At 34.8% G+C, this 15,630-nt stretch overlaps 1 protein-coding gene and 1 pseudogene across 6 annotated transcripts in view; one reads left to right on the top strand and one right to left on the bottom strand.

The window, feature by feature from the left end:
- The window catches only part of WDR76 (WD repeat domain 76), a 101,413-nt gene that overhangs the window by 78,833 nt on the left and 6,950 nt on the right, over positions 1 to 15,630 (bottom strand). For all 6 annotated transcript variants that reach the window (XR_895622.2, XR_002779159.1, XM_011355025.2 and 3 more), the window contains 3 exons: positions 7,771 to 7,863; positions 6,560 to 6,615; positions 723 to 849 (listed from right to left, as the gene is read on the bottom strand). Coding sequence is in view for 4 of the 6 variants with exons in the window: in XM_011355025.2 (XP_011353327.1) it covers positions 723 to 849; positions 6,560 to 6,615; positions 7,771 to 7,863 (276 nt within the window). In the remaining 2 variants the exon portion in view is untranslated. The remainder of the gene's footprint in view (positions 1 to 722; positions 850 to 6,559; positions 6,616 to 7,770; positions 7,864 to 15,630) is intronic.
- Positions 11,125 to 11,243, top strand: LOC111736329 (annotated as a pseudogene).

Here is a 15,630-nt window from a genome sequence, read left to right as displayed (position 1 = left end):
GAAAGGGTTAATTATCATTTCACAAAAGTTTTGTTTCAGTTGTCTGTGTGTATGTGTAATGAGTTCAATCTAAACATATTTCTAATTATGAGTGAAAGCTTCAAAAAACTTTGAAAGCTATTCTTCCCATAGCACCTAAATTTGCAATTAGCTCCCAAATCGCCAGCTTAATTAGCGCTATCTTACCATTCTTAGACATAAAGTATTAAAAACGGTAGAAGTTCTTGAATAAAAAAATATAATCATAATCTTAGACAATAAATTTGGTAAATAATACTCTTTCCACTCACTAATAGTATAAAACTAAACTATAGCAAGGAACCCCCATCACTATTAACACATATTGTTTATTAATAATATTAACTCCATTTATTACTTACTAAGCTGTTAATACCATGTAAGGATCTTTAGAGAAACTATTTCATTTAACCCTTACAACACCTTGTTGAGGTTTCTATTATTGTTGCCATTTAAAAAAGGGGAAACCATGACTCAGAAAGGTTGTTATTTACCCACGATCCTGCAACCGGTAAGCCTGCAGAAATAGAGTCCAACCTAGTTTTAATGGCTTAGAAATCTTACACATTAAACCATACAATAGTCAAATATTAAATTAATAAAGTACAAATTAAACATAATGACCTTTTAGTTGATTTTCAAACACTTCAAAAAAATTTCAGTATTTTATTGAGTTAATATATTGTCTTTGCACTCTTTCTTACATTTTCATCTGCTACTAATGCTGGCTGGGTTGGAGTTGCTGGTAATGAAATTCCTGAAGGATCTACATTTAGTAATCGCATTGACCTTCTACATCCAATTCCGTTTTCTCTCTTCTTAGGCTTCTTTCTAAAGGTGTGGGGAAAAAACTCCTGTTATACTCATAAAAATTATATGTATTTACTAATATTAAGGAGATAACTTCTAGGAACATATCTCACAAATATAGTTACACATTGCAAAGATGCATATACATGGCTACACTAATTTTAATTAAAAATCTGGAAATATCATAAATGTTCATCATGGGAAGGTGAGGGGTGTTAAATAAATTATGACATACATATCTAACACGATAATTTGCAGCCATAAAAAAGAATGAAATAGATTGTGTGCTGATATGACATGAACTCATAAAAAGCAAAAACAAGGTCAGTATATATTAAATATGGTTATATTTGGGTTTTTTGACAAAAAGATTACATATATACATACATTTGTGCATGCTGAGATTACCTATGGAATAATATACATGAAACTATGAAAAGTGGTTTTCTCTACAGAAAAGGCCTGGAGAACTAAAGTCTAGGATGCAAAAGAGACAAATGTTTCATTGTATTCCTTTCCGTATAGTTTATTTTTTTAAATTTTATATATATCTCCTATTTTTTCATGAACTTTTTCATTTTAAAAAAGTAATTCAGAACTTCTAGCTTCTGGTTCTATATGTAGGGAACTTGAAAGTCACCCTTGATCTTCATCAGGTAAAAAGCTGAACAGACTGAAAAATCAACTTTTCTCGGATCCTTAAGAGAGGCAAGGACACAGTGTAAACCACTGACCCTAATGTTGGAGAGAGATATAGGCAAATACAGGAGTTGTGGCTTATTGGAGCAGAGACTCAGAAACAGAAACCACCGTGGAAACTAATGCCACAGTAGGAAAACCTGAACAGTAACTGACCAATTGCTGGAGGCTTATGCGGACGAGTCTGAGAGTTAAAAAGTCCACGACAGTCCACACAAAAACCTAGACATGGATATTTATAGCAGCCTTGTTACAACTACCAAAACTGGGAAACAACCAAGATGTTCAACACTAGGAGAATGGGTAAACTGTGGTACATCCAGACAACGAGATATTACTCAGTACTAAAAAGAAATGAACTATCAAGCCATGAAGAGACAGGGAGGAACCATAAATGAGTATTACTAAGAGAAAGGAGCCAATATGAAAAGGCTACATATTGTATAATCCCAAAAACATGATATTCTGGAAAAGGCAAAACTATGGAGGCAATAAAAAGATCAAATTGCCAGTGGTGAGAGTGGTGAGGGGATGAATAGGCAGAGCACAGAGAATTTTGGGTGGAGTAAAAACACTCTGTATATTATAATGGTGAATGTATGTCATTATACATTTGTACAAAACCATGCAATGTACAAGAGTAAACCTTAAGGTAAACTAGAAACTTTGGGTGATTATGATATATCAGTGTAGCTTCATCCTTGGTACAAATGTACCACTCTGGTGGGGGATATTGATAAACGGGGAGGCAGTGCATGCGTTGGGGCAGGGGGTACATGGGAAATCTCTGTACCTTCCACTCAATTTTGTTGTGAAACTAAAGCTCCTAAAAAAAACTGTCTTTAAAGAAAAACCTCAAGGGGGACTCACCCCCACAATTTTATAACATTTACATCCCGGAGCTCAGCCAGGACTCACAGTAAATATCAGAGAAAATGTCCCTCATGTTTCCCACCGGGGTGGGAAGGAACCATTTTGAAATACACTAGAGCAGACAGCTCTTAACAAGGCCTGCCTTCAGGAGAAACTAGTTAACCAAAGCCTAATCTGCCAGGGTATTATAACAGTTTAACTGACCTGGGTGAAGGGTAATACCCAACTCCAGTCAACTCTTGTCAACCTCTCCCACCTAAGGGAGGAAAAAAACTGTAACACTTGTGAAATTCACAGTCCAGTCCAGAGGCATAAGATCTCAGAGACCGAGACCTAATCACAAGACTACAGAATGCTTCCCCTGCACCCGCATCTCACCACATTACTACAGGTCTATTCACAACATTTCCTTTTTCCCAGTAGTACATCATCTCCAGCTATCTAGAAAAAATTACAAGGCGTACTGAAAGGCTAAAAACATGATTTGAAGAGACAGAGCAAGTGTCAGAACCAGACACAGCAGGAATGTTGAAATTATCAGACCATGAATTTTAATTAATTGATTAATATGCTAAGGGATATAATGGATAAAATAGACACCATGAAAGAACAGGCAATGTAAGCAGAGAGATGGAAATCCTAAGAAAGAGCCAAAAAGAAATGCTAGAAATCAAAAATACTGTAACAGAAATGAAGAATGCCTTTGGTGGGCTTTATTAATACACTGGACATGGCTGAGGAAAGAATCTCTAAGCTTGAGGATATCTCAGTAGGAACCTCCAAAACTGAAAAGCAAGGATAAAAAAATGCTAAAAAAAAAAAAAAAAAAAATTAGAATATCCAAGGTCTGTGGGATAACTACAAAAGGTGTAACATATGCCTAATGGGAAATACAGAAGTAGACAGAAAGGAACAGAAGAAATATTTATTTATTTATTTACTTACTTACTTATTTATTTACCACATATTTGACCCCCCTTACCCCATCTACCTCCCCCCTCTAAAATATTTGAAACAATAACTGAGTTTCCTCAAATTAATGTCAGACATCAAACCAAAGATCCAGGAAGCTCAGAGAACATCGAGCAAGATAAAAGCAAAAATATAGTAATAATAAACCTAAACAATTCATTTCCAAACTACAGAAAATCAAAGATTAAAAAAAAATCATCAAAGAAGCCAGAAGGAAAAAAAGTACATTACCTATAAAGGACCAAAGACAAGAATTACATCCATCTTCTCAGAAACCATGCATACAAGAGAGTAGAGTGAAATATTTAAAGTGTTGAGAAAAAAAAACCCACCAACCTAGAATGCTGTATGCTGTGAACATATTAAGTCTTAAGAAGAAAGTACTTCATTAAATAATGTTAGGGAATGAAAAGCCTCTGAAATTACTTCCAAAAATACTCAAAGATCTCATCTACAGTCTACATTAGTTTGGAAGAATTCGTAATAATTATTATTCATTGAAAATATACTATGTGCTAGAAACTGTCCTAAGCATTCAATACCTCATTTAATTTTCAAAAAAAAGCCTCAGCATATGGGATAATTTAGGTTCTCAAATTATTAAAACAACTATGATTAATATTTATTAAAACATCCATAATTAATATTGAGAACCTTCCTAGAGAATCCCACTCTTAGAGAAACTCTCATATATAAGCACCAAGAGACTTAAGAATGTTCAGAGCAGCACTCTTATAATGAAAATCTGGAAAGAACTCAACTGTCCATCAACAGAATATACCATAGTATATTCCTACGGCAGCAAAAATTAATTAAATAAAGCTACACACATACACAAGTGAATTTCAAAACATAAAGATATAAAGATGAGCAAAATAAGAAAATCCCAGAAGAATATAAAAATGGCATTCAATGTGAATATCAAAAAAACTGACAAAACTAAATGTATTGTTTAAGGATATATTCTTAGACAGTAAAACTATGAATAAAAGGAGTGACTATCACAAAATACGGCATAATAGTTGTATCTGGAGGGAGGGGTATATATGGCCCTTCAAAGACACTGTGATTTCTATTAACTCGAATGGCAGATACATGGATGGGTGCTTGTATTACTATTACATTTTCAAATATACAAATATTTTATACATGCTTTTTATATTTAATAATTTTTAAAAATTTAAACCCCTCTGGATTGGCATAATACCAACTTTACAGAAAAGGGAAAAAAAATTGTGAATTGTCTAAAGTTAATATCACAGTTATAAGTTGCTGAATCAAAACTTGAAATCAAATTTGCCAAATTTGAAGAGCTATGCTCTTTCTTCTATGTTATATAACTTCCAGTCTACCAACTTGCTACTAATACCTACAAAGTCACATGCTGCATAAGGACGTTTTAGTCAATGACAAACTGCATGCACTACGGTGGTCCCATAAGATTATAATGGAGCTGAAAAATTCCTATCACCTAGCCTAACGACTCTGTGGCAGTAGGAACATTATAGCGCAAGGCATTACTGTTTTGTGCCTCTCTCAATTTATTGATTGCCATCAGCTAGAAATGCCTGGCCCAGTGAGCTCCCCATCGACATCTCCCCTTTCCAAACCAATGTGACAACTGGACCGACCCTTATGGCTCTTATTCCAGTTGCAAGATGCCCTTCAACAATAATCATTAGGAAACTTTAAAGAAAAAGAGTTTATTTATTATAGGCCCTGGCAGTATAAGGCATTGCCAGGCGACACACAAGATAGAGAAAGAGGTAGAGCTTGGGCCTGGGGTGCTGCTTTTATTAGGGTGGAAGATGGGGTCCTAGGGTTTCCTGGACTCACTCTTATTGGTGAATTTAAAACATAAGAGTAGGAATTTAAAGTGCTGGAAGAGAGGGAAAAAAAGTAGCCCAAACAGTAAAGAAAGTTAATTAAGATCTCTTAAAAAAAAAAAAAAAAGGAGCCTTGGTGTGGGGGGAGGCGGCCTGGCTCTTTACCAAATGGCTGGCAATGTGTGTATTCTAGAGAGCCTTCCTTTATGTTTCTTTGAAATGAATGCCTCTTTGGAGTGGATGCCTAGGCAATCAAAGCTTAAGTCAGACACTTGCATATACAAAAAGAAAAGCCAACTGTCAGGGCTTACACTACAATTACGTGTTTCTGGTGGTGCTGCTGTTAACTAACCTACCGCACTGCCAGTGGTATAAAGGTACAGCGCAATTAGAGTATTAGGTTACACCATCTAGGTGCACTATATGATGTTTACACAACAAGGAAATTGCCTAACCGCACTTGGGAACAAATCGTCAATCTCTGCTAATAAAAATATGCACATGTAACGCTATTAATCAACTGGCAACAGAATCAGTGCTATTGTTTTTCAGGGTTAATGATGTTACTCTTACAACATTTCACACTCCCAAATATTCGGCCATGATTAAGTTTAGCTTTTCTCGAGCTAATTGACCTGTATTGGAATCAAACCAAGTAAGTGATGCTATATTTCATTAACACTAGCACAAAACATGATCTAATGATGCCAAGATTTTTAGTTTCTTCATTTATACATAAGCACTGTTAAAATGCCGTACATAGAACTTAAACTAAGGAATCCTGGAATTCAAATCCTGAAGCTTCCATTTATGAGCTATTTTGACCTTGAGCAGATTACTTTACCTCTTTGAGCTTGTTTTCTATCTCATTAAATGAATATGTCACCTCCCACATTTGGTTCTTATCAGAATTAAATGAGGTAATACAGGAAAAAATTTTTAGGACATTGCACTATATTTCACAGATGTTCAATAAATGTTAATTCCCTTATTACCAGAATAAGAAAAAAATTGAGATGCAAAAAGATAGCCAGAAAAATAAAAAGTAGAAGAATCTTTAAGAATAATCATTTTCTAGGCAAAAATAATAATTTAGTGGAAATAAAGATTTCCCTCCATTAGCAGCAACAGTATTAAATATAAACAAAATTCAGCTCTCAAGATTTGATTTCCTCTATATTCTTTTGATGAAGATGAGAACTTTAGAGCTATTAAAAGGATTTCCCTCAGAAATCCAATGAGGATTAAGATTACAAAGTTTCTGATCTGTTACTTATTTTACTATACCAAACCATTTCTTCAAATTATAAAACAACTCCCCAATATACCACAGTGCAGACATTGTAAAACAAATCTTTTACCGTTTGGATTCAGGAGGCTGTCTCTTCTTTATCATTTTACGGAGCCTTGCAGCTGACTGCAAAATACAAAAAAAATAGACACATAAAAATAATATAATCTATTAAAGTAATAAGTATCTGCTATCATATCCACTTAAACTTCTATACTGGAAATAAAAATCCTTAAAATATGATACTTGTTCTTGGTAGCAGACATGAGACAAATATATTATCAATAATAAAGGCAAGTATTTAATACTGTCTAAACTGCTGGTATTTTGATACCTTGAACCAGGTTGCTATTGAGTTTACATGATTAAACATTAAACATTTAGTCAAATATACTATTACAAATTAAAAAGTTTAATTTCTACTGAGGCAATCTTTTGGTATTTTCTAGAAAAGTTATAGGTTAGACTTATATAAATCAAATCATAATTTCTGTTAACTAAAATAAAAACTAGAGATACTTTGTCTAAATTTCTGATGAATTTTCATTAATGACATAAATATAATTTAGTTATACAAAATTATATTAACTCTCCTTTCCTCTCCTCAAGATACAAACACACACTGAATATTTGGGAATCTGGTATTCGAGAAATCAATTAATTATTTAATAAAGCCAAAGGTTTGATGTCTCTTGAGGGAGAACATCACACACCCTCTTAAACAGCTACTCTCTCAAAGAACTTTTACCCTCTGTGTAAAGACATCAATGTAAACTATACCTTTAGTTATAATGATTATAAAACATTAGCATACATCTGGTCATTTATCCTTAAAGGTTTCTATATAAAGCATATTCCCATCTACTCTTAAACTTTATTATTATTTTTTTTTTTTTTTTAAGAAAAAGCTTGTCCTCTCGCTCTTCTATCACACATCCGTCAACCTTTATCCTTTAAAGAAACCACCTGGAACATACCGTTTCTTTGAATCCAAGACAGTCTTTCATAAGACATCACTATTTTATGTACCACCAAAATGGGGGAGAAGGAAGCTCCCAGGTATAGTTTTAAAATGCTAACTTCAAATATATATATATATTAAAATGAAAAAAATGTCTTGGAATCAATAAAATATGGTAACCTCTGTCTATTAAATGCAAAACTTTCTCCTAATTTTACCTTCCCTCATCTAACACTATTAAACCTGATACTATAGGTATTTTATTGACCTACTGGCAAGGGGAATGGCATCTTGGTTTTAACTAGAAACTCCACACAAACCTCAGACAACTGAAGAGAAGCAAAAAAGTTTGCATTTTCTGATATGTTCTTCAGTCTCTTCCTTTCATACGGTGACAATCCTGAAAAATCATCCTATGAAATTACACCAAAAAGATTCTGTTACTTTACATAATCCATAGCAAAAGCATCTCATGAAACTAGGTGTTAAATTCTCTGCATGTATACTTTACTTCAAATTGCACCTACTCTTTCATGACATCTTACCAAAAAGCACATAATCTTTACTTTATTAGATGTTAAATGAAAGTTTGAATTTGGATATTTTGGATAGTCACAAAATATCTGTATGGTTCCCAATTAAATAATCTGATATCTAAAGTCAAGAAGTGTAACCCGAAAGCAAATTATTTCCATTAATTGTACTTTTACTCAAAGTTGTATTTTTATTAAACAAAACAAGAACTCAGTAACAGAAATTTTTAAATTCATTGTAAGTGTTAAGGAAATTTAGAAAAAAAGAACCAAGAAAATTAAAAAAAAAAAAAAAAACACATGAGGAGAAAAGACAATATAGAAAAGGAATCTTGGAGGTCCATCTTCCAACTAATAGCTGGGGATAGAGGAGAGTAGAGAAAATGAAGAAAATTATTAGAGAAATAATACAAGAAAGTTTCTCAAAACTGAAGACATGAGTTCCCAGATTAAAAGGGCCCAATGAGTATGCAGCCCAATGAATGAAAAAAGGCCCAAGGCTAGGCAATCATCACAAGATTTCTTAATACCTGAGGTAAGTGAGATAAGAGAAGTCCCTAAAAGTTTGCAGAGGGAAATAAAAATCACAAAGGACCAAGAATCAGAATGGCACTAACTTCTCAATATCGAGAAAAGCTAGCGAGGCAGGATATTTATTAGTCTAGGGAAGTTTCCCCTCCCCTTCAGGATGTGGCTCTGGAATTTTTCCTTAGTCATTTACTCTGCCCTCGCCCAGTTTTGATCCCAAATGTGAGACTCCAGCCAAGGCTGAGAGATCAGATAGATGGCCTTGGGCCACCTTCTCCCCTCCAGGATAAGGCTAGAGTCTTTCCCTCTGCTTTGCTTAGCTTTGGCTAATCATAGCATTATAATATCACCAGCACAACAAGTACTACATCTTCACCACGACCCCCACCCCCAAGAAAATAAAAGCCCAGAATCCAGATAGCTCAGAGCAGACTCTCAGAGTTTGCCCACACTTTTCTCTTAAGTGTGTATTTTAGCTTTAATAAAACTTTTCCTGCTTGCTGTTTGTCATGTCTGTAAATTTTTCTCACGACATAAGACAAGAACCTGGTCACCAGAACTCCAGGTCAGGGTCCCTCTTTGGACTCCCACCCCATGGAGCTCTCTGGTATCACTAAAAGATAATGGAACAATATGTTAAAAATTCTAAAGTTAAATTATTTTCAACTTACAATTCTAAATCCAATTAAGCCATCAATCAAGTGTAAAAGAGAGCATAAATAATTTTCAGACACGCAAACTACCTCTCATACACCTTCTCAGGAAGTTACTATAAACTGCACTTCACCAAAATGAGAGAATATACCAAGAAAGAGAAAGGCAAGATCCAGCACAGGAGAGAGAAAAGATCTTCAAAGGAAAATAGTAAAAGGAAGGCCAAGAAAGAATAAAATGGTCCAGAAAGAAGTAGGAAGATGGAAGGCCCCAGGGAATATTTCATGAAGAAAAAATACACACATATGTAAAGCCATCAGAATTCTTTGAGAGATTTTTTACAGCTCTGGTAAAGCTTGGACTGTACCTAATTAAGGATGTGAGAAGGGAAAGTATTGAAGAGAGGGAGTTACACGTGTGTAAAAGGTGTGGTGCAAGTGAAACAAATCAACAGGTAATGTAGATAGTGAGGACAGAAAGCTAAAAAGGCCGAAAGTGCAATTTGTGTATTGAGCAGAAATGACAAATAGGGAAGTATGTGGCAGAAAACTGCTGGCTCTTTTGATTTGTTTCTGTGCATACGTGTGTGTACCTGTGTGTGTGTATAACACACATGTGGAATTATATGACTTATACATGTATGTACATGTATTACTTTGACCAAAATAAAGATTTTTCTCACACACACAAAATAATAGTGGCAGCAAATGTGAAAGACTTTGTCATTGCCTGTAAAACTACTTCTGAGAGAAAAAACATTACCACTATCATCAAGGACTTCCTAAGAATCTATTTCAAAATGCTGCATACTAAAATCAAAGAAACAAACTTAAATGATTCTACTCACCACAGAAAAAATTAAGAAAATTAAGAAAAATCATCAGATAGTTTTTTAAGAGGTCTGTGTAATTCAAACTATTCTCACCCGTTACCTACCTCTCAAAAATTTGCAACATGAAAGAGAAAGACCAAGCAACCACCATCAGAAAAAGTGGACTCTCAAAATAAACATATTACAGAACATAGAAATTTAAAAAGAACACTATCTTCAGAGACACTTGAGAAGTTACTGCATCTATCAAATAAGAAAGGAAGGCTCTGATTAACCCATTTCCTGTCTGCCCCGAGAATACTTGCTGGCAGCACTTGCAGCTGCAGCAGTAACCCCAAGATAATTTGGATTACAGTCTTAACCTTACCCCCAACGTTTGCCATGAAATATCTCGTGTTTACTATTATTTTCGCATCACTCTACTATATCGATAGTCTTTGGAAACAAATGACATCATTCTATTTACAGCATTGTTTTCAGTAATGGTATTTCCATTTACAAAATATAGTAATTCTTGATCGCTGAAAATGTCAAATCCTAGGAAATGTAGCATTCTTATGCATGATATTAACATCGTTCTCAAACAGTTGTTAGCTGAAACTTGATTTGATGAATCCAATTTTTCCAAAATAGACAATTCTGATGATTTTTCGGATGGTGCTCAGAAAACTATACCTTCAGGCCTCCGTCCAATTAGAAATCTGATAGAAACAGCCCTACATCAGCTGACTCGGGTCATGCTCTAAAATAGTCAACTCGTGTTATGATTCCATGTCAAAGGTATGATGACTTTGCTGGAACACCTGGCAGAAAAGTTGATGCCATGATGCCACTGACCCACTGCAGTATTTTGAACTGTTCTTTACTGAGGAATTAGTTTCAAAAATTACCAGTGAAATGAATGCTCAAGCTGCCTTCTTGGTTTCAGGGCCACCTGGTCCAGAAGGACTTTAGTGAATGGATAAATGGAAGGACATTGACAATGACAAATTGAAAGTCTTTTTTTGCAGTAATGTTACTGCAAGGTATTGTGCAGAAATCTGAGCTGGAGATGTTTTGGTTGACAAGGCCTCTTTTGGATACACCTTATCTCAGGCAAATTATGACTAGTGAAAGATTTTTACTTTTGCTACAGCCATGCCACTGTGAACACACTCAATCCTATCAGATCTCGGAAGCTAAGCAGAGTTGGGCTTGGTTAGTACTTGGATGGGAGACCACCTAGGAAGACCAGGTGCTATAGGTATAAAAAAATAAAAAATAAGGGATTGTAAGCTGACAAGGTCCTTGCAATCTGTGAGGTCAATCAAGGGTTGCCTCGCCTAAAAAATAAAAAATAAAAAATAAAAAATCAATGACAAAGAATTCTCAAGGCAGCCAGGGAAAAGAAGATGGTAACCTATAAAGGAAAACCCCTTAGATTACCGTCGGACTTCTCAGCACAAACCTTACAAGCCAGAAAGGAGTAGAATCAAAGATTCAAACTATTAAATGAAAGGAATTACCAACCAAGAATAATGTATCCAGCTAAGATCTCCTTCGGATATGAAGGAGAAATAAAGACCTTTCCAGAAAAAATTGAGGGAATTCTCCTCTACAAGGCCTACACTACAGGAAATACTAAAAGGGGTCAGTTCACCTAAAACAAAATGACAAAAAAATACATAACTAGAAGTAAAGCAATTAGCAGGCCCATAGAAGCAGAGGAATGCAACCCTTACTAAGAACAGGGCATTATAAGCTTAAACAATAAGAAGAGATTTGCTATAGCAATATAGTAATGAACATTCAGCATTCATAGGGACAAATTGAGACAACAATGATTGAAAAGGGGAGAATCCAAATATCCAAATTTGCAAAGGAGAATGGAGATAAGGCATGCACAGAAGAATTATCCTTTACATATTCGTGATGGTAACCAAAGGCCAAAGACTCAGAACTGAAATATATAAGATAAAACAACAAGGACAAGAGAGAACTCCACAAAACCCAACCAAAATAAAGAAAACAGACACACAGGACAGGAAGCAATGGAAACACCAAGCTACCAAAAAGCAAAACATAAAATGGTTATAGGAAAACCTCATATTTCAATAATCACCCTAAATGTGAATGGACTGAACTCACCAATAAAAAGGCGCAGAGTTGCAGATTGGATCAAAAAACAAAACCTAACCATATGCTGCCTCCAGGACACACATCTCAGTTCCAAAAACAAACACAGACTCAAAGTGAAAGGGTGGAAAATGATATTTCAAGGAAATGACATTCAGAGAAAAGTGAGTAGCAGTACTAATATTGGATGAAATAGACTTCAAATTAAAAAAGGTAAAGAAAGATACTGAGACACTTCATAATGATAAACGGAATCATGCACCAAGAAGACATAACATTTGTATCTATGTCCCAATCAAGGAGCCCCAAAATATATAATAAGCAATTACTAACAGAACTAAAGGGAGAAACAGACCAAAACACTATCTAGTAGGGGACCTAAATACCCCACTGTTGGATATAGACAGATCATTTAAACAGAAAAATCAATAAGGAAATAACATCCTTAAGTGATACATTAGACCACTGGACATGATTGACATTTACAGAGCCCTCCATCCCAAAACAGCTGCTTATACATTCTTTTTTAGTGCACATGGAACATTCTCAAGAATCGACCACATACTGAGACACAGAGATAGCCTCAACAAATGTAAAAGGGTTGAAATCATACCAACCATATTCTCTGATCATAATGCTTTGAAGCTGGAGATCAGCTATAAAGAGAGGGAAGAACCAGCATGCTACTGAAGAATGACTGGATCAAAAAAAAGAAATAAAAAGAGATAAAGAGATACACAGAATGATAATGACAGTACAACATATCAAAACTTTTAGGACATGGCAAAAGTGGTTATAAGAGGAAAGTTCGTATTATTACAAGCCTATCTCAAAAAACAGGAACGAGCCCATATAAACAAACTAATGCATCACCTTAAAAAACTAGAAAAGAACAAATGAAGCCTAAAGTCAGCAGAAGGAAAGAAATAATCAAAATTAGAGAATTAAATGAAATTGAAAAAAAAGAAAAAAACAAATGCAACAAAGAGGGGGTTCTTTGAGAAGGTTTTAATAAAATTGACAAACCCCTGGCTAGACTCACTAAAGAAAAAAGAGAAAGGACACAAATAAACAAAATTAGGGATGAAAGAGGGGAAATTATGACTGACACCGCAGAAATACAAAGAATACTATGAAAAAGCATATAACACCAAATTTTATAACCTAGAAGAAATGGACCAGTACTTAGAAAAATACAACCGTCCTAGACTGAATCAAGAACTGAAAAATCTAAATAGACCAATAGCATTACAGAAATTGAAACAATCATCAAAAACCGACCAAAAAGTAAAAGTCCATGACCAGATGGCTTCACAAGTGAATTCTACCAAACATTCAAAGAAGATTTAATATTCTCCTCAAATTCTTCCAAAAAATAGAAGTGGAGGCAATACTTCCCAACCCATTTTAGGAGGCCAATATTACCCTGATACCAAAACCTAGTAAAGATAACACAAAAAAAGAAAACTACAGACAAATATCTCTCATGAACACAGATGTAAAAATCCCAAATAAGATACTAGCGAACTGAATACAGCAACATATTAAAAAGATTATACACCACGATCAGGTGGGCTTCATCCCAGGGGCACAGGGATGGTTCAACATATGCAAATCGATTAATGTGATACACCACATAAACAAATTAAAAAATAAGAATCATATGATCATTATCAATAGATGCAGAAAAAGCCTTCAACAAGATACAGCATCCATTTATGATCAAAACATTTAACAAAATTGATATAGAAGGAAAGTATCTTAACATAATAAAGGCCATCTATGACAAACCCTCAGTCAATATTATAATTAATGGTCAAAAACTAAAAACCTTCCCTCTAAGATCAGGAACAAGGCAAGGCTGTTCACTATTGCCACTGTTACTCAATATAACATTGGAGGTCCTAGCAAGTGCAATTAGGCAAGAGAAAGATAGAAAAGGCATCCAAATAGGAAACGAAGAAGTCAAACTGTCACTATCTGCGGATGACATGATTCTCTATATAGAAAACCCCAAAGACTCCACAAGAACACTATTAGAAACAATAAGCAAATACAGTAAAGTCTCTGGATAAAAAATCAATGCTCAAATATCCATAGCATTCCTATATTCTAATAATAAAATCTCAGAAAAAGGAGTGAAAAAATAATTCCTTTTGCAACTGCAACAAAAAGAATAAAATACCTAGGAATAAATTTAACAAAACATGTGAAGGACCTATATAATGAAAACTACAAGACCGTATTAAAAGAAATTGAAGAAGATTCAAAGAAATGGAAAGATATTCCGTGTTCTTGGATTGGAAGAATCACATAGTTAAAATGACCATATTACCTAAAGCATTATACAGATTTAATGCAATCTCCATCAAAATCCCATCGGCATTTGTTAAAGAAATAGAACAAAAATCATCAGATTTGTATGGAAGCACAAAAGACCTCGAATTGTCAAAGCCATCCTGAGAAAAAAGAATGAGGCTGGAGGCATCATTCTGCCTGACTTCAAATTATACTACAAAGCGACAGTAATCAAAACGGCATGGTATTAGCTGAAAAACAGACGCACGGACCAGTGGAACAGAATCGAGAGTCCAGAAGTAAACCCACATTTATATGGGCAAACAATTTTTGACAAAAAAGCCAAAAATATACAGAGGAGAAAGGAAAGTCTCTTCAATAAATGATGCTGGGAAAACTGGAAAGCCATCTGAAAAAGAATGAAACTAGACTGTTGTCTATCACCATACATCAAAATTAATTCAAAATGGATTAAAGACCAGAATATAAAACCTGAAACAATAAAATGCACAGAAGAAAACATAGGAACTAAACTCATGGACCTTGAACTTAAAGAGGATTTTATGAATTTAACCTCAAAGGCAAAGGGAGTAAAAGCAAAAATAAATGAATGAGACTACATCAAACCAAAAAGCTTCTGCTCAGCAAAAGAAATCATCGACAAGGTAAAGAGACAACCATCCGAATGGGAAAATATATTTGCAAGCAATGCCTCCGATAAGAGCCTAATATCCAAAATATAAAAAGAACTCATACAAATCAATTACAACAACAACAAAAAAAAGTCAAAAAATGGGCAAAGGACCCGAACAGACACTTCTCCCTACAGGACATACAAATAGCCAAAACATATGAAAAAGTGCTCATCATCACTAGCTATTAGGGAAATGCAAATCAAAACCATAATGAGATACCATTTCACACCTGTTATCAACAGGACACGTAATAACAAATGTTGGAGAGGACGCAGAGAAAAAGGAAACTTCATACACTGCTGGTGGGACTGTAAATTGGTAGCCACTATGGAAAACAGTATGGAGGTTCCCCCAAAAAACTAAGAATTGATCTACCATATGATCCAGCAATCCCTCTACTGGGTATTTACCCCAAAGAGTTGAAAAGCCATATCTGAAAAGATATTTGCACACCGATGTTCATAGCAGCATTATTCACAGTGGCCAGGACATGGAAGCAACCGAAGTGTCCTATGATAGATGATT

This window comes from Pteropus vampyrus, unplaced genomic scaffold (genome assembly GCF_000151845.1).
Source record: "Pteropus vampyrus isolate Shadow unplaced genomic scaffold, Pvam_2.0 Scaffold19, whole genome shotgun sequence".
Taxonomy (NCBI): Eukaryota; Metazoa; Chordata; class Mammalia; order Chiroptera; family Pteropodidae; genus Pteropus; species Pteropus vampyrus.
The sequence above is the reverse complement of the archived record's forward strand: the minus strand, read 5'-3'. Positions and strand labels throughout refer to the sequence as shown.